Source organism: Staurois parvus, unplaced genomic scaffold (assembly GCF_062004578.1).
Source record: "Staurois parvus isolate SC_StPar_1 unplaced genomic scaffold, SC_StPar_1.0 ptg000225l, whole genome shotgun sequence".
Lineage (NCBI taxonomy): Eukaryota > Metazoa > Chordata > Amphibia > Anura > Ranidae > Staurois > Staurois parvus.
This window is the reverse complement of record NW_028318021.1, coordinates 867,044-893,345: the sequence shown is the minus strand read 5'-3', so window position 1 is coordinate 893,345 and position 26,302 is coordinate 867,044. Positions and strand designations below refer to the sequence as shown.

Sequence of the window (26,302 nt, the reverse complement as noted above, 5' to 3'; positions counted from 1 at the left end):
AATGTGCCTGCTGTGCCATGTACTTGTATGAAAGTATCTTTTTGTATTGCTTCCTTTGTGTGAAATCCCTGGTGATCCAGCCTCCTGCCAGTCCCCCTGATTTCCTATTTTAAACTGACCACACCAGGGCATGAAAGCACATCCATGCCACTGTGGTGAGTTTCCAGAAGATTTTACTTCCTTCATGACCAGACCATATTTTGCTTTTTGGCACTGTGCTACTTTAATTGGTGGTTGCACGGTTATGCAAGGCTGTACGCAAACAAAATGTTAGGCACACATTTATATCATTTTCACACAAATAGAGCTTTCTTTTGGTGGTATTTGATCACCACTGGGTTTTTTTTTATTATTTATTGCATAAACGAAAAAAGACCGAAAATTTTGAAAGAAAAAAAAAAAAACAGTATTTTTTACTTTCTGCTATAAAACATATCCAATAAAAAAAAATAAATTTAGGCCAAAATGTATTCTGCTACATGTCTTTGGTAACAAAAAACCCAAAAACCCAATAAAATTAGCAAAAAAAGTGTATATTGATTGGTATGTGTGAAAGTTATAGCGTCTACAAACTATGGTATAGATAATGAGACTTCGATAATGCGAAGGGCAATCTGACACTAACTGACACTGGGGGAGAGCCAACTAACTGCCATCTCCAGTGACACCAATAAAGTGATCAGTGCCAATAATATACAGTGTCACTGTACTAATGTCACTGGCTGGGAAGGGGTACACATCTAGGGCGATCAAGGGGTTAAATGTGTGCCTAACAATATTTAGAGAGTGTAATGTGTGCTTTTTTACATTACTGTTGTCTGAAGAGAGCCCTGTATTGTTCACCAAACAGAGGGCTCTCTTTTGTCATTCGCTCAGCTGATCAGGGGGTCCCAGCATGCACATGCGGACCTATTAGAAAGATGCAACATGCAGGTACAATAGTGCCTTTACAAGCCAATCTGCCGCAGTAAATGTACTACGGTGGGCCAGCAAGTGATTAACAAATGCTGAGATAAGACATTAGCCACACATACGTAATTATTGAAAAACTGGGACAGAGCATTGTCACCCTAGAACAGGAAGTGGCCGAAGGAGGACATTTATAGCATGATCACCATGCCACATTTTAATGAAAGCTGCAGACTTAAAATATTGAAAATTAGTTTTTAAATTACATTAAAGCTTATGAAATTTTAGCGAATGGGTTTACATATAAAGCACAGGTCCACTGTAATGTAATGGCCAAACTCACTTACCAATAAGGAGGCTCATGTGGAGGAAGGGGCAGAGCCAGAGCTTTCCACAACGCAACGCTGAGTGCGCACAATGACCACGCTCTGAGCACAGAAAACCGCTCCCCAGGGACACTTGGCGTTAAATCCCACCTGCTCAGCGGCCGCATATATGCATAAAGCCGGAGGGAACAGGTTATAGAGGAATGAAAGGCAAAGATACTCACCTCTGCTACAACAGACCAACATCCACGGGGTCCTGCGCCGCCATCATATTCTCTGCTTTTTCTAGGTGACGGTCATCAGCCATCCTGATCAGCCAGCGTGGGATGCTGTCACTCCCGTCCACATGCAGGAGTCATCTCAGCATGTGCAGCTCTGTATACATTCTGTAGAAGACTAAGAGCAGGTATGTAGGTCTATTTTATTGCACATTGTATGTTTATTCTGCAATAAAGTGCCTGCCTGCTCTTAATTTATTTGCCTGTAGTTTCACTTTAAGCTATCTTTACATCTGCTCTGTTCACCGTATGCTCAGTTTCTTTTTTTGTTTACAAACGATTTTATTATTTTTTATGAAATAGGCTGCAAAAAAAACATTACAGCATCAAGTAGAATATAAAACAGAAACAAGGCACATCTGTAATATACATTTCAAAAGGGTACAATCATGTAAGGCATACAAATTAAGTGTATAAGCAAGATAGGTAGGAGGGTAGGCAGAGCAATAATGCTACCAACAGAAAAACACTATCAATTGAATCATGACTATTCATTATTCAGATGTCTGAGTTTTCCAAACTTCCCAATTTTTGTCAAATAACTGCATCCTATCCAGTAACGTATAACGAATTCTCTCCATGAGCATCCTGCATCGACTCTTTGCAAAACTGAGGCCAATGGTACCGTAGGCGATCTCCAATGCAGGACAATGGCCCACAGGACAGAAACACAGATGGTATGGATTAGCCTCATAGCCCCAGTCTGTATTCCCGAGATGCGGGCTCCCAGTAGGCAAGAGTGCATAGACAGATGCACTGGGGACCCTATGCTCAGTTTCAATTGACTAATTGACAGGTTTAGTTTAACCACTTCAATACCAGTATGTTTCTTCCTTTCAAAAAAACTGTGGCAAAAATTAGATCACCTTGTTTCCCAAAAAGGGGACATTTTAAGGGTTTTTGTACTGTCCTGGCATTTTTGCTATTTATACTAGAAAGTAAACTGTTTTCCAAACTTTGTTCTTTTTGACATAAAGGAAAATAGAACAAAACAAACATACAAAAAAAAACCCCAATAATTATTAAATACCACCAAATAAAAGTTAAATTTGTTTTATGAAAAGGATCTAAAATTCACTTGGGTACAGTGTTGCATGAAGAGGAATTGTCAGTCAAACTATCACAGTGCTGAGAACTGACCTTATAATAAAGGGGTATATACAGGCTGCTACCGATGTGGTTAAATTCTGCAAAATAAAAACACTACCTGTCCAATGTTCTCTTTGACATGAGAGTAAGGGCAGCTAAATAGTAGGCCCGGCTCAGTCACAGCCTTTAGTTGGAACAGGGCCCCCCTGGTGCACAGACAATGAAAGCAGCTGAGCGGCTGACACGGGGAGCCATAACTTCTGAAGTACATCTCAATATGGAGCAATCTCGGTTTCAATTGAAAAGCAGAGCCGTGAAAACATACATAATGCTTCTCTATCATGTCCTTCAGGGTCATATTTTACCTTCAGCCAGAGAGATAGATCAGGAGAAAATACTGACAATTGCGATATAACAAAGAAATATGATTAGGAATACACTGCGGAGACATTTTGTTCAGTTCTAAAAGCAAACACCGGTGTGGTGGGTGAGCCATTTTTCATGGGAAGCATTACAGGCAGCCTGACAGTAAAAGTGTCTGCTTTATTTATGAGGGAGGGATTTCATTTGCAGCGAATAAAGAAGAGCGCGAGACGCTGTTCTTTGATCTCTCGTGCCGATTTCGGAGGTAAATTCAGCACAGCAGATTGGTATAATTCACCTCTTGCTGCTCCATTTTATACAGGAAATATCAGTAGGCCACAGAGGACTTTCTGACTGAAAGTGCTTGGGAAAAAAGGTCCTTCACATTATCAGCGCATGCAAGAAAATAGTGAGAATTTTATTGGTTTTCTAAAGTAATACACACCATTCTGTACGGACATTTCTTGTGACAGCAGGCTCAAAATAGTAGAACAAACCTACCCTCTAAAATCTGATACAAATTTTACCATAAGAGATAAAAAGCAGCGCCATCTTAGTGTAGGATGATAATAAAACAACTTTATTCACAAGTATAACAACTTACAGGAACAGTAATTGTAGCAGGCATGTAGAATCCTACTGCTGTGTTCACATCCAGCCTCTGTGGGAAAGGACAGCTTGTCTGGGCCAATCTGGTGGTTTCCAAACCTCCCTGGTTGGTGGGAATCTGACGTTACTTTTGTTTTTTGATGTGTTGTTTTTCGATGCGTTACTTTTGATATATATTTTTTCTGCTGTTTTGATACATTCCAGTCTAAATATGTATTTTTTTTGTGATTTTCTGTAATTGTTTGTATTTTATCCCAAGTAGACATGCATTTTGTTTTTTTTTTGTGTATGTGGTTTTTGCATATATTATTATTTAAATTTTGATTATTTACAAATGTGGCTTCTTAGCCCATATATTCTTGGGATATTTACGCGCTTTTATCTGTGTTTGTGTATATGTTATTCTATCATTTTTTCATAATTATTTTTATCCATTATTCTTTTTCTCTTTCTTTGTTTCTCCTTTTATTCCACTTTGCTTTCCTTTTTCTTTTCCTCCTTTCTTGTTCTCTGAGATCACTATTTTTGATACAATGGTTTTTTAGTAGGCGTACCCTCAGGATTCAGGAGTGCTGATTAGGACAGGTGTTCTTTATTAACTAATACCTATATAAAGACAGAACTTTTGTTGTTTTCTTTGTTATGATTCAGCACGAGATCGTGTGAAACGCGTTAACAGATCCTGTATTCATGTCCTGGTGTTTTGTGTGTCCTATGGATCAATAAATACACACTATATTCATCTATCCTCTGGTGTGCAGCTGACCCTTTTTCCTAGGGTATCTGACGCTGACACCTGGCGACGTCACAACCGGAGCACAAGACAGACGGGGCGCATTCGGAGCATGCGTGCTCCTTCATCAGGCCATGCAGTGGCCATATTGGAGTATGCCAATATGGGCTGAGCCAGAGGACAACAAAGCCAAGCGGGCCAAATAAAGAGTTATATTCCAAATAAGCCTAGTCCACCGCTCATTTATCTGGGTTGTGCCCCAGAGCGGCCGGATGTGAATAAAGCAGTGGGATTCTACATGCCTGCTACAAGTACCGTTTCTGTAAGTTGTTACACATGCGAATAAAGCTGTTTTATTATCATACTACACTCAGACGGCGTTGCTTTTTTTTGTCTCTTTTGGATCTCTACAGAGCTGCTTCTAACTCCTACAGCTGGCTGCCATCTCACAGACGTTTTAGCTACAAATATCTGGAAAAGTTTTTAATTTTAACTTAAACAAAAAAAACAAACAAACAAACCAAACAATTGGGAGTTTATAATATTTTTGTCCCTCTATCTATAGCACATGTGGTTGAGCTGACCTCCAGATATTTGCAGCACAATTGGTTGAGCGTGGAGTTTTACTCTTTAGTGCTACACTTGCAAACAACAAATAAGGCACATATGTTGCAACCCCATGCACATCAGGAGTAGGAGATCTTATTTTGTTTTTTTGTTGTGAAGGGTCAGGGTTACTGCAATTAATATACAGCTAGTGTTTTAAAAAGACAAATGAAGTTGAAGAGATACTCATTAACATTTGCCAGAAAAAAAAAATTTCAGCTGGATACACTAAGGCCAGGTTCATACTGGTGAAGCGCAGGTTTTTTGTATGTTTTACCCACGATCTCATGGACTCCTATTAGGTTGTGCTTTTTGCCATGTCTTCTGAAAGCAAACCAAAGATGCAGCATTCAGAAATGTGGTGTTGTTTCAGAAACTGCAGCAAAAACACGTGAACTAATAGAAATCCATGGGACCACAGCTACGACAAATGGTAAAACGCACAGCAACTGCAGTTCACCAGTGTGGCCCTAGTAGGTAAAAGATACGTACAGTTTTATTAATATACACCAAGTTGCAACCGGATTCAGGCATTACAGTATAACTAAAGGCAAAGCTTCTTTTTTTTTTTTGGATAGAGTGGAGAGGGATTTGAACACCTGTCTGTTTTTATTACGGTCTGTACCCTCGTTGAGGAGATTTACCCTCTCTATTTGTCCTGTTTATCATTATAATTGAAAGTGATAGTAAAAGGAAATCCTACATTTTGTGTTGTCCCCAGAAAATTAATAGGAGGGGAAATCTTCCAATGGGGACACTAGTTCTGGTGACATGGGGGTCGCCAAGGAATCCCCTTAATTTGCAGGTTTTTCCTCTCACTTCCTGTTTGGCTATGGGGCAGGAAGTGAGGGGAAATCTCCGCAATGGAGAAAAAAGATCAGATGGGTTATACAGTGCATACAGAAAGTATTCACAGCGCTTGACTTTTGCCACATTTTCTTATGTTACAGCCTTATTCCAAAATGGATTGAATTTATTTTTTTCCTCAACATTTTACAAACAATACCCCATAATGACAATGTCCAGAGTGCTCTGGAACAGGTTTTCATCAAGGATGTCTCTGTACATTGCTGCATTCATCTTTCCTTCAATCCTGACAAGTCTCCCATTTCCTGCCGCTGAAAAACATCCCCACAGCATGATGCTGCCACCACCATGCTTCACTGTAGGGATGGTATTGGCCAGGTGGTGAGCGGTGCCTGGTTTCCTCCAGACATGACATTTGGCATTCAGGCTCAATCTTTGTTTCATCAGACCACAGAATTTTGTTTCTCATGGTCTGAGTGTCCCTCAGGTACCTTTTGGCAAACTCCAGGCAGGCTGCTATTTGCCTTTTACTGAGGAGTGGATTCCTTCTGGCCATTCTACCATACAGGCCTGATTGGTGGAGTGCTGCAGAGATGGTTGTTCTTCTGGAAGGTTCTCCTCTCTCCACAGAGAAACCCTGGAGCTCTTTCAGAGTGACTTGGTTACCTCCCTGGCTAAGGCCCTTCTCCCTCAATCGCTCATTTTAGCCGGGCGGCCCGCTCTACGCAAATTCCTGGTGGTTACAAACTTCTTCCATTTACAGATAATGGAGGCCACTGTGCTCATTGGGACCTTCAATGCTGCATAAATTTTTCTGCACCATTTCCCAGATCAGCTCCTTGATACAATCCTGTCCTGGAGGTCTACAGACAATTCCTTGGACTTCATGTCTTGGTTTGTGCTCTGACATGCACTGTTAACTGTGGGACCTTATATAGACAAGCTTATGCCTTTCCTAACTATGTCCAATCAATTGAATTTCCCACAGGTGGACTCCAATCAAGTTGTGGAAACATCTCAAGGATGATCAGTGGGAACAGGTTGCACCAGAGCTCAATTTTGAGTGTCATGGCAAAGGCTATGAATACTTATGTACATGTGGTGTTTTTTTTTTAATAAATTGCAAATATTTCAAAACAAACTTCTTTCACATTGTCATTATGGGGTATTGTTTGTAGAATGTTGAGAAAAAAAAATAATTGAATCCATTTTGGAATAAGGCTGTAACATAACAAATGTGACAAAAGTTAAGCACTATGAATACGTTCTGGATGCACTGTAACCCTCACTTGCTCGATCCAAAATGAAAAAAAAATTGCTTATAGTTCTACTTTTCATTTTACTGTCATCATTAAGGGGTGAACTAGAGCACTGCTACATGATTTAGTGTTTTAGGGATCATTCAGATGGGATTAGACCTTTCCTTTGTGTAGAGCCGCTAGCTGATGTGTTTTCATGCACCTCAGAGCTGTGCCCATGTGTGAATGCACATGCAGAGTTTGACATGAAGGGAGGAATGGGTGCACAGACCTAAAGGCAGACACTGTGCGTTTGGATCCATACACCCGTTCCTGCCCACACGTCAAATTTTGACGTGTCACTGTGTCCATGCAGCTGCTGCGTATCCATCCACTTCTATGGACTGCCTTCACACAGCTCTGAGGAGGATGTGCACACATCTTCCAGCGGCTCTGCACAGAGGACAGGACTAATCACACGTCTGAATGAGCTCTACATGTATGTGTGTAAAGCATCTGTTCACTGAGTAGTTGTAAAAGAAAAGTGTTGGTTTTTACGTTGTTTTATAATCAACTTTCTGTTAAAGGGCTACATTGCTCTGCCTCCCAATCGTTCCTGAACATTGTCACCCTTTCACACAGTCTCCCATAGGAGACTATGAGTGACCATGCACAGGCATGGTCCACTGCTGTCACCTTCATAGCTAGGCATTTCAAGCTAAGCATATGAAGCACAAAGACATAGGCAGATGTCACTTCACTGACAATCAAATGTCAAAGTGGTCGGTTTCTTGAGCAATACAGTCAGCTAAAGTTATATGGAGATCTATGCTTCTCCTTTAAATAGCCGGCCACTGTTGGTCAGTGGAGCTGCCCACTACAACATAATAAACGGCCAATAGGAAAATTAGAAGGCTAGGGCAAAACCAAGTCTGACTTATTCAGAGCACAAAGACATAGGCAGATGTCACTTCACTGACAATTAAATGTCAAAGTGGTTTGTTTTTCGCGCAATTCAGGCAGCTAAAGTTATATGCAGATCTATGCTTCTCCTTTAAATAGCTGTCCACTGTAGATCAGTGGAGCTGCCCACTACAACATAATAAACGGCCAATAGGAAAATTAGAAGGCTAGGGCAAAACCAAGTCTGATTTATTCAGAGAAACTTAAAGTGGTTATAAATCCAGAAAACAACATTTAATATACTGCAACTTACCAATTCTTAGATGTGATGGCTGCATTTGTTTTCCTTTTTAGGCTCTTTCTTCTGTTTACATCTAGTGATCCTGCCATTGAGTCTGATGTTTTTCAAAAGAAGCAGCTCTCCAGCAGAGTGTATCAGTTACAGTTACAGTAATGAGACAAACCATTCAACTCTAGCAGGGGTGCTTACAATGATCAGCTTTTATGTAAAACCTTTATCCCCAAAGGAAAAAACTGTTTGCTGTAAATGCTTAAAATGTATTAGCTGGAGTTTGGCTTCAGTTTATTCAGTGTAACTAAAACTGCTAATACATCTAAACACTACCCTCCCCCCCCCCCCCCGACTGACAATGTTGTTGTCTAAAGGTGCCCCCTGTGCTTCTTCATCCAGAATGGGAACATTCTAATACAGGAGGTGTGTTACTGATCAGGTCACCAGGTGAAAAGAGTAGAACAAAAAAAATACTAAAAATAAAACAGATTTGGTTTTGGATCCAATACAGCTTTAAGATTTGCAAAGTTTATCAAAATAAGAAAAATGAAAGCCAAAATCTGGGCAGATATAAAAGATGCGATTCAATGCAGTTCTGGAAGTGATTGTAAATTCTTGTTTATTTTTTACTTTTAAATACCAAAACAGGTTTACACTTATCTGATCTGTACAATGGTTTTGTACAGAGGAGCTCCAAACCTCCTCCCCCAGGGTCCCCTGCCAGCGCTTCTGGCTCCTCCCCTCTGCCGAGTGCCCAATAAAAAGCCACTTTCTATAGGGGAACTTGTGTGGGCTCGCTCCCGAGCCTAGCTGTCTGCGTTTATTGCCACAGACAGCGGGAATCAGCCGGCAATACACGAGTGACCGACCAATCAAATCCCCCTGATGAAGCCACGTGACCAGTGGCGTAACGCGTAGGGGTGGGACTGTATACGTCACTCGGAGGGAGTCAGTCCGTTTGCCGGACCACGAGCGCACAGCTCCGACAGTCAGCGGCAGTCTGGGATAACAGTTGTACTACCACTATCCGAATATATGTGAGTGCCACACCTGTAAGCAAATTAAAGTCAAGCTTTTAAAACGATAAAGCACAATGCCAGGATCTTTTTTATATATGGAGAACCGCATGGAGACAGGAAGACAGAGGAGTGGCACCCTATGAGAGGAGATTTTTTCCATAGCATATGTCGCATTCCATGGATATCTTATAAACAGGAGTTCTTAACAAGCAGGTTCCAAAGGAGGTGAACCGCAAGCTTTAATAGCCTAATTGCAGGCTATCTATGAGGTGAGCGCACATCTTCACTTGAGGGAGGAGTCACAAGCAGTCACCGATTGAAGATTTTTTCAGCACAAAGTCACTTTTTGGGACATTAATTTTATATTATATATATAATTATATATATTTTTATATTATTTATTATTTTTTATATTTTATATATTTGGTCATTCATCACTGTTCTATGCACATTGTTTATTTGAGTTGATTCAAAAGATTCACAAGTATAAGTATTTATGTTCATTAATACACATTTTTCACATATATTGATTGAAAGGTTGAGAGCGCAACACTATATTTATCTTGATTTTACGTTTTTCACATTGGTAGTTATGTGCTAGAGGTTTGCGATCCAACAATAGGAATTTTTTATTTATCATTTGGCTCACAAGATTTCTTTCAAATAATTGAGACAGCGGGAATCAGCCGAGGGAAGTACTTATAACCATCTGCATGCAAATACTGCTAGTCTAGGAAAGCCCAATCCTCCAGACTGAAATCCACCCAACAAGGCATTGAAGGATTGAAGGCAAGAGTCAGCCCACTGCTTTCACCTGGGCTGGTGAGAGGAGTGCTTGGGCAGGGTGATGGTTACGTTTTCAGGAACCTAGGTACCTCTAATAAGCCATGATCTGCTTGAAATGCATAGAGAAGCACAGACACCCAGTGATATCACTGGGTCTAAAATAAGGTATGTAATAAAAACAAAGTTTCTTTTAAAAAATGTCATTGTCCTGCTGATGATGAGGAGGAAGCAACCAGGAAAGAATGTAAAAGCATATTAAACTTCAGCTTTAAAACTTTAAGTGTCAAATTATTAAACATTTTAATAACAAAAACTGGAGAGCAACATGATTTAGACACTTCCAGTCTGCCAAACCTGTGCAAATACAGTATGTTGTACACGACTGCTCTAAAGAAAACAGAAAAAATGCTTACTAAAAAGTTTCTGGGAGAAAAATGATTCCACGTTACTCTTTCAACCTCTCCACTGAATCGCCATGTTCGGTGGTTTTCCTGGGGACTTCTGCAGTCGTACAATATTACTGATCTGAGGAGTAAAGAACAGATAATACAAGATAAATATTTCGCAATATTATTTATTTACCTGTCAGAAGGCTTCATGTATCCTAACACTTGTCTTTCAGACCTCATGAACACAGGACATTTATTTTCACTCCTGGATTCCTTTTTGCTCATGCCAGGAAAAAAGCAACTTAAAAATGTGTGCATCAAGGTGTTTGGGTATTCATTGATTTCATTGGCCAAAATTTTATTTATTCTGGCCATTGAAATGAATGTATGCTTTAAGTGCTAAATTCGCCTAGCATTTAGATTTCTTTTCTTCTGCCCAAACGCACAAATTATGTTTTTTGCAAATACCTATGTGTACATGGACACATAGGCTAACCATGAAGTTCGGTACAGGGTGAAAAATTAAAAAAAAAAAAAAAAAAAGTAAAAGACAGACAAGTGTTTGTAGAAGAAGTATTTTTTTTTTTTTAGTGCTGTGTGCATGAGGCCTTAAAATTAAGGTGTTTCAGCTACACAGACTGACTAATAAATCCAGAAAGCATATATGGGATGTCAAAGCAGTGCTACTTATACAGGTGACAGGACATTTTGCCTTGTCATGCAGTCGGTCTGCACTAGAATAACCGCCCAGCACAGTATCAATGCACCTGTGGAAATGAACCCAAAAAGGATGGAAAAAAAACAAAAAAACATTCAACATGAAAATTCTACAGCAACACAATTTTAGAACATGCAGAATCCTGAGCACAAAAAGCAGACTAGAGAGTGTGAGCTACGCATTTCAGATCCGACACCTCTGTGCTCCATGTGACAGGGGACGGAGCACAGCCTGATTTATTACGCCGCTCATGGAGAAATAATATTCACATTCCACCAAGAGACAGGCTGTACTAGATAAATGTTCTAACAACAACAGCACGGGCCCATCTGCTGCCAAGGTAGACGAGGTCCCAGGCGAGCGGCGGTTCACACTGTCAGCGCACTCGATGACAGAGAAGTCACATCCTGAAAATTGCATTCAAGGTCCATCCAGCACAATTAACAGATGGCATGGGCTATTTATGGATCCTATCATTGTATTGATAGCAATTTTGCCTTTGGTTATCATTGAAAAATGGTTGCTATTCCAAGATTGAAATAAATATGCACTAAAGTGGAATTTACAGAGACAGCTCCACACAAACTGTTGACATGCATTTTAAATCGGTGTCCTATATAGAGGACATTTGAGTGAACATGCAGCAATTTGTGTTTAAATTTGCACCATTGTTGGGAACACTGTCGGGGGCTGTGTACATTGGTGCATTCTGTTAATGCACTGTGAAACAAGAGCATACATTACTGCAACACACAGTAAGGGGTATCTCCTAGATTGTAAGCTCCAAGGAGCAGGGCCCTCCTTTCCCTCTTGTATTGAACTGTATGGTTGCTGTATTGTCTCCCGTTATATTGTAGAGCGCTGAGCAAACTTATGGCATTATATAAATCCAGTATAATAATACTGCGGTGCAATATATTGCCATTCATTTTAAAGATCACCCCAACACACTGTGAGACACGTGTTGTAATGCGCCACCACGCACAGACGTAAATGATCTGTGCATCGTGTTAAGAAAAGCGTGGCAAGCAGCATCATTGATTAGGCTTCTTCATGCAATGCAGGTAAATTGTGATATAAAACACAACTCACAGGTGTGAGCAGACCCCAATACTCCACATACATCTGCCTCCCGCTTGCTCCAGGGATTTAATATTTATCTATACCCAAAATTATTCTGTATTAGCCAGCATCATTCAAACCACTTCCTCTGTGCCCAGGTCATCCTGAACCTTTCCCAACCTGTGAATGGACAGTGTAAGGAGAAGCAGCGGCTCATCACTGTGCTGCTTCTCCTAACAGCATGCTTATTGTCAGTACATGAACTTATTGACTCCCGTTGCTGCTTTTTACTCTCACACTCCAGCCCTGTTGTACAGGAACTGTAACATACCAGATCCAACTAAGGTACTTACACTGCTAGCATTTAATGTGTATTAATAATGACAGCAACAAGTTAATTTGTGTCTTTTATATCTGTCAAGCTTTAAAATAGATGTTTGGCCATACTTCTCTTGTGGGTCACAGGAGTACACTTTCTTTTATACTCCTGCTGATACTAACAGGGTAGCACAATTTGCTTTGAATTACTCCCTAAGGGTAGAGAGTGGTGTTCCTCCCCCAGAAAGGTTAAGATGCATCCAGTATAAGGACACTTTGCTGTGGTGAATACACAATCCACCTTGAGAGTTCTTTCTATATATCTCACCAGGGAGGAGAATATGTTTTGTCTGTGAATAATGCATGGATATATTCCACTGGAGCCATGAACAATGATTAAAATGAATGGATTCTATATATAACCTACTTTGATGATTTTTCAGTTTCCTGAACCTGGTTATGAAATCACCGACTATGGAAGTATGTATTCTTTGAGCATATGGATCCCGCTACCTTCAACCCAGCATTCAAAAGAGCCATAAAACAGCATCATTGAAAAGTCCTTGCCACTAGAAAACTGTGTGCGGCTGAAGGAATTAGGCCAATGTGAAATCTGTGTTTTTGTTCATCTTCCAGGAAAGGTATAAGAAATAGGATTTTCCATTATAGATCTCCATAACAAGTAGAAGGATCCTGAGCTGACATAGAAAGTTTAAAGGCTAAGTTCGCCTTTTATTAAAAAAAATAATAATAATAATAATAAATTGTCATCTTTTTGCAGGTAAAAAAAATGTGCACTGATTTTTTTAGGGTCCTTTCACATGGGTTCCGTATGTCCATTTTTCCGTTTATAAATGAAAATGGACACCCATGTATTTCTATGGACTATCGGATGATCATCTGTTTCTATCCGTTAATGTAAGCATCCGTTAACATCCTTTTTTTTTTGACCGGAAGAAAACCATATTTTTCTTCTGTAGAAAAAAAAAAAAACAGAACGGACAAAAAAACAGATGTAAACGGACGAAAAACAGGTAAACGGACATACGGTCCATTTTTGCACCTGTTATTGCATTGGTAAAGGATGTAAAACTTTCTTTGAAAAAACTTGACTGAAACGATTAAAAAAAATGGAACGCCCGTGTGAAAGGACCCTTACTCTGCAGTCTGGAAGGTTTGGTTCACATCTGTGCGGGTGGTGCTGCTGCAGGACCCGCACAAATACCTGCAGCCGCACCACACAGACAAAGGAATGTGGGACCCGCAGGCAGGAGCCATTAATTCTAATGGCGTGCCGCCCGCACTGGAAATCAAAACCATACTGGGAACCTCGGCTTCCATGCAGGCTGCGATTTTCCAAGTAGTGCATGGACTTCTTCCATGCGTTTCCCGAGGCATGTGAGTCCATTCAAATGAATGGGCTCTAATGCCCGCGCAAATCGCAGGCCGCACATATGTGAACCGGGGATAAGGCAATCTGCTGACTGTTGATGCAATGCAAGGATCCTCTAGACACTGAGAACAGTTATCTGCCTATGCTTTGTATGAACACACAGTCATAGAATGGAAGAGAAGAATAAATGAACTACAAGAGTGCTCACCAGCACCGTCACACTTCACTGAGAACTACAAGCCACTGGACATGGTGGTCAATGGTAGCTGTAGTTTATTCATTCACAGAACTCTGAGTGATTGACACAGTCATGTGGGTGGAGTCTTGCAAAGCCATTTGTTTTGTTATAAAACTGACAGCAGATGTAGGGAGAAGATCCCTTGCCTGCTGTCACAGAGAGAGGAGGATCGGGGGGAGGAAAGGCAAGAGCTGGAACGGGTTACATTTTCCACCCTAAATACGGGTGGAACAGGTAACATGTTTCAAATGTGAACGTATCCTTTAATTAAGTGTCAAGTTGTAGAATGCTAGGATGGAGGGTTTTTATGGGGAACAGAATACCATTTGACTGTGATCTCTTCCTGCACCCAGAGCTGCGCTCCAGGGATTTCCTGCTGCTGCCTGTATAGCAGATGTTTTTGGAAGAGAGTTGTTATTTATAATTTGGAGGTTGTGTTCAAGGGGCATAAGATATGGAATGGAGCTGATCTGGTGGATAGAAGCGAATAAAATCAGGAACGCCTTTGAGAGTGGATGTGTGAGACAGCTTCCTTGTAATATTCTATGGGCTTTATCAGACCTCTTATAACTTGGAGGTGAGCAGAATCACTTACAAGATTGTGGTGGTGTTGAAGGACAGAAGAAGGACCTCACTGGGCTCATGTATAAAATAATAAAATACATAGTGCGCTCGTCATAGAAGATAAAAACTGAGTCACGGAATATTTGGAAATGAATAGGTGGACCATAAAATAATCTTTACACATCTATTGCATTATTGAATTTAATTTATTTCACAAGACTGGATTACATTTTTTAGATAGTAAAAACAATTTTTTGGTTTGTTGATTAGCGCTGCACAGTTCTATTTGATATACCATATATTGTTTTTAACTTTTGTATAATAAATGGTTCTTTCTGTAGACTGCTTGCCAACACTGGTTTTTACTTTCATTGTATATGTATTGTATAATATCCGTGGTAGTCCATTAGCAGTAGTAATGTTTTTTTTTTATTATTATTAATATTTTTGGTGTAGTTTGTCTGCTGAGGACTACGGATGTATGTGGTGGCTGTGAGGTCTTCCCTTTGGATGTGATGTTGAAATATGCGAAATATCAATGTAAGCTTTGCAGATCTTTAAAAATAAACAGATGATTTAGAACGTACTGCTACAGACATACAGTTGTGACCAAAATTATTCAACCCCCAATGCTGTAAAGGGGTTTAGGGACTATAGTGTACATTTGGAATTGTATTCAGAATCAAATCCTACAAGGACGTTGTAACTACCCAAATGCAACTAAAATGACATCAATTGTTTATGTAATACAGTAGTAAATGGTTCTTATGTGGTTTCTTCATTGCCACAATTATTCAACCCCTTAAAGACTACCACTCTGAAGAACAGAGGTTCATACAGGTGCTTTCCATCAGGTATTGAAAACACCTGTGGATGTCACCGAGCAGCAATCAAGCATAATAAGCACCAATTAGGCAGCTTTAAAATGACTGTGATACTCAGCTCCTTCTAGACATTTACTGGTGTGGTTACAAACATGGTGAAGGCAAGAGAATGGTCCAGGAAGACAAGAGAAGAGGTGATTTCTCTTCACAGGAAGGGCAATGGCTATAAGAAGATTGCAAAGATGTTAAACATACCAAGAGACACCTTAGGAAGCATCATTCGCAAATTCAAGGCAAAGGGCACTGTTGAAACGCTACCTGGTCGTGGCAGAAAGAAGATGCTGACTTCGACTGCTGTGCGCTACCTGAAGCGTAGAGTGGAGAGAAGTCCCCGTGTGACTGCTGAGGAACTGAGAAAAGATTTGTCAGATGTGGGTACAGAAGTTTCAGCCCAGACAATAAGACGCACACTGCGTAATGAAGGCCTCCGTGCCAGAACTCCCAGGCGTACCCCCTTGCTGTCTCCAAAGAATAAGAAGAGTCGACTGCAGTATGCCAAAAGCCATGTGGACAAACCACAAAAGTTGTGGGATAGTGTTCTGTGGACTGATGAAACAAAATTAGAACTGTTTGGGCCCATGGATCAACGCTATGTTTGGAGGAGGAAGAACAAGGCCTATGATGAAAAGAACACCTTGCCTACTGTGAAGCATGGTGGAGGGTCAATCATGCTTTGGGGCTGTTTTGCTTCTGCAGGTACAGGGAAGCTTCAGCGTGTGCAAGGTACCATGAATTCTCTTCAGTACCAGGAGATATTGGATGGAAACGTGATGCAGTCCGTCACACACCTGAGGCTTGGGAGACGTTGGACCTTTCAACAGGACAATGATCCCAAGCATACCTCCAAGTCCACTAGAGCATGGTTGCAGAGGAAAGGCTGGAACATTTTGGAGTGGCCATCGCAGTCACCAGACTTAAATCCGATTGAGAACCTCTGGTGGGACTTAAAGAAAGCAGTTGCAGTGCGCAAGCCTAAGAATGTGACTGAACTGGAGGCCTTTGCCCATGAAGAATGGGCGAAGATACCCGTAGATCGCTGCAAGACACTTGTGTCAAGCTATGCTTCACGTTTAAAAGCTGTTATAACTGTAAAAGGATGCTGTACTAAGTACTAAGATTGAATGTCACTTGGGGGTTGAATAAAACTGATAATGCTGTGAGCACAGAAAAGACATTTGTGGTTATTTCATTATAACTGTTATGTTATATTTGTCTGACCTACAAGTGCCTCTTTAATGTAAATGTAAGCAAGATGACTGAATGATCAAAAGCAATGTCAAACTGGCCAAAACACTCAATTTCAGTGGGGGTTGAATAATTTTGGTCACAACTGTATGTATGACATTTTAGTGAAAGATGTCCTTTCACATCAGATATACTTACTTGTCAAAGGAGCCAGATATAAGTGTCTGTGCCTCAAAGGGATGGAACTGTAGTGTTTGTACCTACAAGATAAAAATTCATTAGCCCCAGACAAAATCTAACAAGTGCATCAGAGAACAATGTTACTTTGCCCTGAATGGTAGACAATGTTACTTTGAATGGGCAAAGCAACAGTCTCCCTTTAAAAGGGACATCTGCCACTAATGGAAGGGGGTCCCACTGTTCTTACTAAAGGTAATCACTAACTACTAAAGGGGTTATTACTTTTGACAATCATTTTTAGTAAATTACAGTAATTTCCTTTTTAGGTCAAATGCCTTTATCCATATTCAGTATTTATATGCAAGCCAAGCTGACAGGCAAAAGCGACAGTTAAGGGGGTTGGTATAAACCACAATACTCAACCTTTGTTATAGTTTATACCCTTTTTCCCCAAAAGGAAGTTGCTCTGTTTAAAAAGTGTTAGCTGGAGTTGAACTTGTATTTATCATTTAAAGTGGTTGCAAACCCTTACGTATACCCAGTGAAGTGACGTCATCTTTGTATGATACACAATTATGAAATCAATCCTCCTACATAAGTTGTATCTGTTTCTCAGCTCTGAAAAGCAGGGGGCAGAGATATTAAGTTACATAAGTGAGGAGCTCTGTGAGCGGATTGAAGGGAAAGGACACATCCCCTTCACACAGCACACAGGAACAGAGCTGGGGCTGTCAATCACAGGCTGTGCCCTTCCATATCACCACTTTTCTCGTGGTGTCATGAAAACTTGTCAGAAGTGACTCATGCTGATAGCAGGAGAACACTTGATACTCTGGAACGAGACAAGTACACACCGTAGAGGGATATTTTTTGTTCATATTTCATGTCTGAGGTTTACAACCACTTTAAATTCCATTTTCATTATTCACCTGCAATGTATCTTGTAAAGTTAAGTTAAAGTTAAGTTGTAAAGTGGAGGCAGGATAGGCTTCTCTGAAGAGAAAGGTTTTCAGGGATCGCCTAAAAGTGGACAAAGTAGGAGATAGTCTGACAGATTGGGGTAGGGAATTCCATTGGATGGGAGAGGCTCAGCAGAAGTCTTGCAGGTGAGCATGGGAGGAGGTGACCGGGGAACTAGAGTGCAGGTCTTGGGAGGAACAAAGAGTGCGATTTGGTTAGTATTTTGAGAATACGTTAGTGATGTAGCTGGGGCCCAAGTTGTGGATGGCTTTGTAAGTTGTTGTTAGTATTTTGAGAAAAGGGGAATACGGTGGAGGGCTACTTGATGGCCAAACGCAGCAACAATCTTAGGGCTACTGGATAAATCTACACAAGGGAGGCTTTTACGGGTAAATAACAAGCATGAATTGTGTTAAATGCACATATGTTATGCTGAAATCTTTGTATAAATAAATGGTAACAGAGTGATAAAAAGTAACCAGTCATCATAAACTGTATGTCTGTTGTACCTTGTCGGTGTGCATTGTAAGGTTGGCAGCTGGTTTACCCACGGACAGATCCCAGAGGAGAACGGTGTTATCTTCAGAGGCACTGGCCAGGACGTTTCTGGATAGAAAGAAAGAACGAATGGTCATTAGTATAGGTGATATGAAGATGGCTTGGGAAGATCAAAAAATTAAAAAAAAAAAAACACAGGATTTTTGGGATTCCTGGAAAAAAGTAATCCCTACAATGGTTGGTAAAAGCAGGAAAGAGTCCAGGGCACTGGTTAAAACACTTCAAGATGAACAAAAGCAAGAAATCATGCCATGTGTTCTTCATGTGCCCTAGATCATCCTGGCTCCCAGTAGTTTCATGGGCTGCTATAGTGACAGCTAAGTCTATGTTTAAAATCCAGCCATGTACAGTACTATTTCAGACACGCAGATTTAAGATCAAACACTATAATGCAAGAAAAAAAAAGCATGGAAATACAATAATTATAATAAACATTTCCTGGAATAAAAGGGAGGATATTAAAAGCAGATTTTCCTCCCCATCAGACACGGATCTAAAATGTGCTTTTCATCAAGCAAATTGCATGAAATGTCTCTTAATGGATTGCAAAAAGCAAAAGAAGACAAGCCATCAGTCAGAATTAAATAAGTGCTTTCAGCGTACAGTAATATAAATATATTGGAAGTAAAAGCTACTGAATGTTTAATGGTTTATGCTTGATGCAACTACCTATGTGGAAATAACTACAACCTTTACCCTGTAGGTGAACCAGAATGCAGGGCTGTCTATAAAGCGAGTATCTACTCTCCACACAGTTTCACACCAGTCAATACACAAAAGTATGGAGTTCCACAGAGAAGAGTGCTACCTCCACTGCAAAATATGGTCTTTTAATGCATTTTTATATTTAAAAAATTAACTTCTCTAATTTGTTTCATTTGATTTTGGTAAATATACCACTGAACGAGATTTGTTATATTGGATCACCAAGCACAAAAATGTCTGTTGATCCTGCCAGAAACCCAGTACTATCCTGAGTACTATAGAGGGTTATCTCAAATAATGTTATCAACCCTGCAACCAGCAAACTTTTGTGAACTACAGAACACCCCCCTTATGTTAGGGAGATGGAGAGGGTAGGTGTTCTGTAGTCCCAAAACAGTTCTTGTCCTTTGGTGACTGAGAACTTCTAGTGGCAGGAAGGAAATACAATGGGGAACCTACTATAAGCCAAGTATTGCAGAAACACTTATTTTTTACCTTGCCGGACGTTTCTATTTTCTTAGAAAACATGTCTTAGATTAATCTTTTTTTTTTTGTTACTCTGTGCTTGGCCCATACTTGTAAAAGCATTTCAAGGGCAGGGGAATTTTCAAGAGTGCAGTTCAGGATCCAACTCTACTCCACAGGTAGAAAAGGAATTTTGACTTTCTTGTAAATTCCATATCTTTGGAGTACAGCACAGGAGTATTCATATACCGTGAGTTATAGGTGTGTACCTTCAAATAAGTGGATTCTGGAAAAAAGTTTGAGGACAACACCTGGGCACCTCCCTTATAACTCCATTAGTCCTCAGTTTTGTAGCAAGCAATGCAGACTACCAAGGAGAGTGGTCTGTGTCTTGTACTGTACTCCAAGATATAAAATTTACAAGTCAAAATTCCACTTATCCTAAAGCAGTATTAAACCCAAAACCAAAAATGTAATATATTGCACCATACCAATCCTTAGATGTGATGGCTGCATTGGTTTTCTTTTTGTTAGGCTTTTTCCCCTCTGTTTACACCTGGTGATCTAGTCAGTAACACAACTCCTGTATTATAGTACCTGTACTCTGGATGAAGGGGCACATGGGGAAAATTTGGACAGCAGCATTGTCACAAGGAGGAGGGCAGTGTTATATAAGTACTAGCAGATTTACATACACTAACAAATTGAAACCAACCTCCACCAAACATTTTATAAGCAGTTACAGCAAACAGTTTTTTTTTCCTATTGGGATAAATGTTTTACATAAATAAATGAAAGCTGATCATTTTATGTACCCCTGTCAGTGGTAAATGGTTCGCCTCAACTCCCTAATTACTACATATGCAAAACAACTTGTTCTTTTGAAAAACAACAGACTAGAATAACAAATGAAAATAAAAGAAAGCAAACCTGAAAAAGAAAATAAATGCAGCCATCACATTTAGGAATTAGTAAGTTGCAATAAAATAAATGTTTGCTTTTGATTTAATACCGCTTTAATCATGCAGTTTGCTGCAATTATGATTACTGTTTTCCACTCTTGCTCTATTTTCTGGAGCAAATGAGGCAGAATTTACTCTGGAGGGAAGGAGTAAATCAGCTTGAACTGCAACTGGGAGAATAAGGCCCAGTTCAGAACTGTGTGACCCGCGTTCTATGAGTAGGACAGCTCATCCATTTCAATGGGCTGCCCTACCTACAGAAATACAGGGAAAGAAGTTCTAGACCCTTTTTCAAAATCAAGCCACATGAACTCACATGGTGCTGTGGAACCATGAGATTTCCTGCAAGTGTTTTGCTGAAGCATGGGTGTACAATAAGAATTAATGGCACTTCTGTGCATCTTCTAAACAGCAGTGCGTTTCTCTCACATGTCAGGAACATGCATGATTGTGTGTGCATTCCCACTATGCAATAGTGTGAAACTAGCTTAAGGCATGAGACACTAGAGCTAGAGGATCCCTGACTCTGGTAACATTGGCAATTTGCTGTTGAATCTGGAGGCTAGGATGCCCACATCTGGAATCCCCTATTTTTGTCAAATCAGATTGAAGGTATCCATTCGCCTGGACAGCGAGTTTCTGTCCTTGAGATTATATGGTTTGCTTCCTCTATGGCAGCCACACTACTGGTGCCCCCTTGATGGCTGATGTAGACCAAATCTACAGCAATGTCTGGCTACACCCTAATTTGGTGTCCCTTTAGAAGGGGGGGGGATTCAGTACTGAAAGTTGTTATTGGGGAGTCCATGTTCCTTGGACTGTTGAGGATTGGAAGACTCCTTCCCAGCCAGAGACTTGGGGGTCCGTTTTGATAAGTTTCCATTAACAGAGAAGGGAGGACTTCTCCACAGTTAGGGATGGGGGTGGTGATTTAACAAGATATGGAATTCCTTGAATGTCTGGACAGGAGCATAGGTTAATTCACAAGAAGGAATCTGCTTTTTCCAGGACAACAAGATGTTGAACTGGAGAGTTCTTGAATGGAATTGGCCAATTGGTACTGCCTCAAATGAGACTACCATTAGGCCTAGAACATTCATGGAAAATCTCAGATGTCTCTTAGATCTCAATTCTTGAGCATAGGCTCTTAAAGAGAGAACATGCTTTCATGGGAGAAAGACTTTCACTTGGGATGTATCAGGACCAGACCCATGTATTCCGGATGAAGGGAAGGCTGGAGAGCAGATTTGTTGAAATTGATTACACAGCTGAAGGCCTGGAGTATCTGAATTGTCTTGTGGACATTTTCTGACAACAGGAAGGAAGATGAGTCCTTAAGAAGAAGGCAATCTATACAGCCTGTGAATTGGATGCCCTGAGTTCTAATATGGCCAAGCAAAAGGTGCTAAGACCTTTGTGAACACTCTAGAAACAAGGGAAAGACAGAGGGGCAATGCAACAAACAAAGCTTGTAGCCATAAGATTTGGCACGTGAATGGAACCATTCTGAAAATTTGTCTCTTGACCTGTTCTAGTGCAAGCACACAAAAAAAAAAAAAAACAGAACAGAAGGCAATTGCTGTATTGCCCTGTAATGACATGATCCTGAAATACAGAATCATGCTGTTTTTTTTATTGCCCTAGACCAAGGGTCTCCAAACTTCCTAGACAAAGCACCAATTTACTGTCTTTCAGACTTTAGAAGGGCCGGACTGTGGCAATGCCCCATCTTTGGTGTCAGTGAGAGGAATTGTGCCCCAACAGCAGTGTCATTGGGTCCTATTGTTGGTGTCATTGGGAGAAATTGTGACCCATCGCTGGTGTCATTGGGAGCAATCGTGCCCCATAGTTGGTGTCATATGGAGGAATAGCGTCCCATCATTTGTGTCAGTAGGTGGAATCCCGCCATTGCCACATGGCAATGGCGGATTCCCCTGTGGGGTACTCATGGAATAAAGTGCTGAGTAAATGATAAGCATATCTGGGAGGAATATGCAGTAACCCAGGGTTAGACTGTCCTTCAACAAATCCAAAAGGTGAGAGGACATGCCTGTTTCCCTTTAACAGCACTAAGCAAAAGTGGCAGCAAAGTGTGAAACCAGTGGAGTGATATAACACCTGGTCATCCACTTGAGACTAAGTTCAGTGTTTGAGTTTTAGCACCAAATTTGAAAAGTTTATACTGCGATGTGAATACATTCCAAATGTCCCCATTTTTACAATAATGGTCAGAGATACAGGGTAACCATGTATTACTTGTTAATATACACTGGACTGTATATATTATTCAGGCTTTGCCAGTCACAGTGGGCATATGCATGAAGGGTTCTTCAGGCACTGGGTTCAAAAAGGAATGGACCATGGTCCTGTATAGCACCCTGCTGTCAACACAATGTGCTGCACTAAGTGCCAAGGAGAGCGTCCATGTAAGATCCAGTGCCCACAGTGTGTGGTCTGGGTCCAACCAAAGAATCCTTCCATCGTGCGATATTGCTTCATTTATTGATGTAGTTACGTGACTGGTTGTGTCACTAATCACATTACTTCATCAGGTTTCTGATGAAGTCACATGATTAGTGACGCAACTAGTCGGACGAGAGACGGAAATGTGGTGACATCACTTCCGACACAAGCGCCATCTTGATACACCCATAGGAGTACACCCAGGAGTTCCTATGAGGATCTGTGAGCATTGTTTTCTCGTAACACATGTGAGTGACCATTTATAGTATTTTTTACATCAATAAATGAAACATATCACACGATGGAAGGATTTGTCTTCTTGTTTTATAAACACTGATGAGGAAGCTGAGGTACAATTAGATCATATGAAAACCATCAGGAGAGGTGATACCTGCAAGTTCTGAAGGGGGGTACCACCACTGTTTGTGATACCAAATCTGACGTGGAGGATTGAGCGGTTGGCTGTGCTTAATAGCAAAAAAGCTTTTTGACCCTGTGGGGTCACTTCATGAAGGTGAGGGAGCAATCTTACCGGTGAAGGATTATACTTTTTGTTCACCTGCCAGATTTATATTTATCGCTGGAGGTTTCTATATATCCAGCCATATTGAAGATTACACAATTGTTTTTTTTTTTATTAATAATTGGTGGCACGTGTTTTTGTGGACTTTTTTATAAATTGATTAAGCTATGTGTTCATCATAGAGTGTCACTGGATTTTCATTTGTGGATTCACTCAATATTTGATTTAATTTTTTATTTTTTTTTGCTATTTATATAGCAGTATAGTCCCAAGTTTGGGGACTAGAGCACGACAATTTACACTTTGGTACATGTGGGCACTTGTTTAGTGGTGGTCGCACATTTATGTTGAAGGATTTATTATAGTCCTTGTAGACTGTTTTATAGTCAGGGTTAATTTATCCTGACCGTCATATTGTTTGTTTCTATAGGCACAATAGTGCCATTTGTCAGTTTATTTCCACTGCACCTTTGGGCATTCATTTATGCCAAGTGTTTTATCACGTGTGGTTTAGCACGTTTGTGATTTCACCCTGTTTAGGGACACAAGTGGGTTTATGTATTGGGTTTTTATGTGTTTTGCACATTTATATTTTATTTCATATGGTTTATCAAACATCGCTGTATAAGATTGTATAAAAATATGAAGAATTGAGTTTGTGATAATTATACACAGGAGGAATCACTAGGGATGTAATTGAAACCTCATTTTGATTTAATTATTTATACAAGTACAAGTGTGGGAGCGCAGCACCAATTTTGTTATAAAGGGGTGGGGTCACCGCATAATGTCGCTGGTGACCCCACCCCTTTATTTCCTTTTCCTTCTCGGAGCTATAGTAAAGGAAAAAAAAAGCCGGTAAACAATGCCAGTTTTTAACTCTAATTACTGGCTTTTTTTCCCCTTCACTATAGTTCTGCGAAGGAGCTGTCATTCTTACCCAGTGACATTACCCAGTGATCCTGCCTTTTTGTTTTCTTTTAGTGGCAGGGAGAATGACAGCTCCTTCTTGGAGCTATAGTGAAGGAAAAAAAAAAAAAAAGCCGGTAATTACATTTAAAAAACAGCAGTGACATATAGAAGCAGCCAGTGAGGGAGCCTGAGTGTATACACTGCTCCTCTCCTACCCCCTCCTTGCACACCCACCCCATAAACAGACATTTCAGTTTCAGGTTTCGGCCACGTGCATTCTGAATTTTTGGTATCGGTTTTGGCACCAGAATTTTTTCGGTACATCACTAAATGTAAAACAGCCATGATTAGAAGGGTCACTTTGAATAAATGTCAGCCCTGCCCCTGCCATTGTGGAGCATCTTGGGTAGATAGCAGTGTACAAATAGTGGGGCAGTGAGAAGCAGTGTAAGTACCAAGGTAGGAAAGATTTTTTCTCTTTGAGGACCCATATACTGGAGCTCTCCTTGGTGTGGGCAAGCAAGCAAGGAGAGGTGCAGAAATATGGGAGTATTTACATCCTTTAGTTATTGGATGTAGGCCTCTGGCGGTCCCCTGAAGATACTCAGCTCTCATCTCATATCACTCCTCATTTATACAACTAATGACTGTGCAATCACCTGGGACCATGTTGACTGACGCATGTAAATATTGAATTCACTGAGTGATAAAGTAAAGCAATGAAAAGGCTTCTGTCTCCTAACCCCTACTGGGAACATCTCCTGGTAACGGGTTGTGTCAGCATGGGCTGCTGTGGGACTCGTTGTAAAGCCTGTAGTGAATTTGTGGGAGGAATGCTGGAGAATACTGCTTAAACCAGACCATGTGTCTCTAAAGGGGTGAGCTCATGTGAAAGGGCAAGCAATAGAAGATCCAGAGCCCTCGGGTACCCCAATGATTAAAGGATCTCCATGTGCTCTGGGAGAACATGAATTGTCTGAAGTGGTGGTTACTGGATAAACAAATACCATAACCTCCCTATACATTAGCTGGATACATAGGCACAGCATAACAAACTGGAAGGTGGAAACAAATGATGAAGTAAGAGGAGTTTAGCACCCTTCTAACATGCATAACACCCTTTATTCTCTTCTTCCCCTAACAGACCAAAGAATGCAGAATGCCCTTGCATGGGTGCTTTTGGATACAGAGGGAAGGGACTAAGCGTAAATTAAACTTTCGTTTGCGCATTTCCCCTTTTTCCTCTTATTCTAGGATACAACCCAAGCAATACGTATGAACAAAACCACAGGTTTCATATAGAGGCATGTGTCACAGTCTAAATATTAAACATTTCAGGGCCCATTACAGTTGGCAGCTGATCATAAATCACACAGCCTATTCCATTCTGCTAGTTGCTGCTGATTAGGAGTCGAGACATGCTGGTACATATAGCCATCAGTTTGCCTGCAATAGTGAAGTACATTAATAAAAAAAAAAAAGACCAATAGAGATGTAACACACTCAGCAGCAATTTACCTGATTTGCCTGTTCCATGAGAGATCTAGAACTGCGCCTGAATGACCTTCCTGTGTTCCCTCTGATGAGGCTCCCTGTGAACACAAACACTTCTTACTCTTCAAGTCTTCTTACTCTTCAAGCAAAAGGATTAAGAACAGTTGTCTCAGAACTAACTACAAGCATCCATGTGGAGATGTTGAACATTTGAAGTTTGGTCTTAGTGTCTAGAACAGGGGCGGACTGACAACTCATGGGGCCCCTGGGCAATAGGGGATCATGGGGCCCCTGTGTCCTTGGCCAAACTCAAAAAAGCCTATGAAAAAGGTACCAGGGGCATCTCATGGGGCCCCCTACTGACCCTGGGC

The 26,302-nt window shown here is 40.7% G+C and overlaps 1 protein-coding gene across 1 annotated transcript in view; it reads right to left on the bottom strand.

Annotated features, from left to right (window-relative positions):
• The window catches only part of LOC149460558 (periodic tryptophan protein 1 homolog), a 91,250-nt gene that overhangs the window by 19,009 nt on the left and 45,939 nt on the right, over window positions 1-26,302 (bottom strand). The window contains exons 8-11 of the mRNA XM_089679469.1: window positions 25,956-26,029; window positions 18,359-18,455; window positions 16,908-16,969; window positions 10,372-10,483 (exon numbers count right to left, since the gene is read on the bottom strand). Coding sequence (XP_089535595.1) covers window positions 10,372-10,483; window positions 16,908-16,969; window positions 18,359-18,455; window positions 25,956-26,029 — 345 coding nt within the window. The remainder of the gene's footprint in view (window positions 1-10,371; window positions 10,484-16,907; window positions 16,970-18,358; window positions 18,456-25,955; window positions 26,030-26,302) is intronic.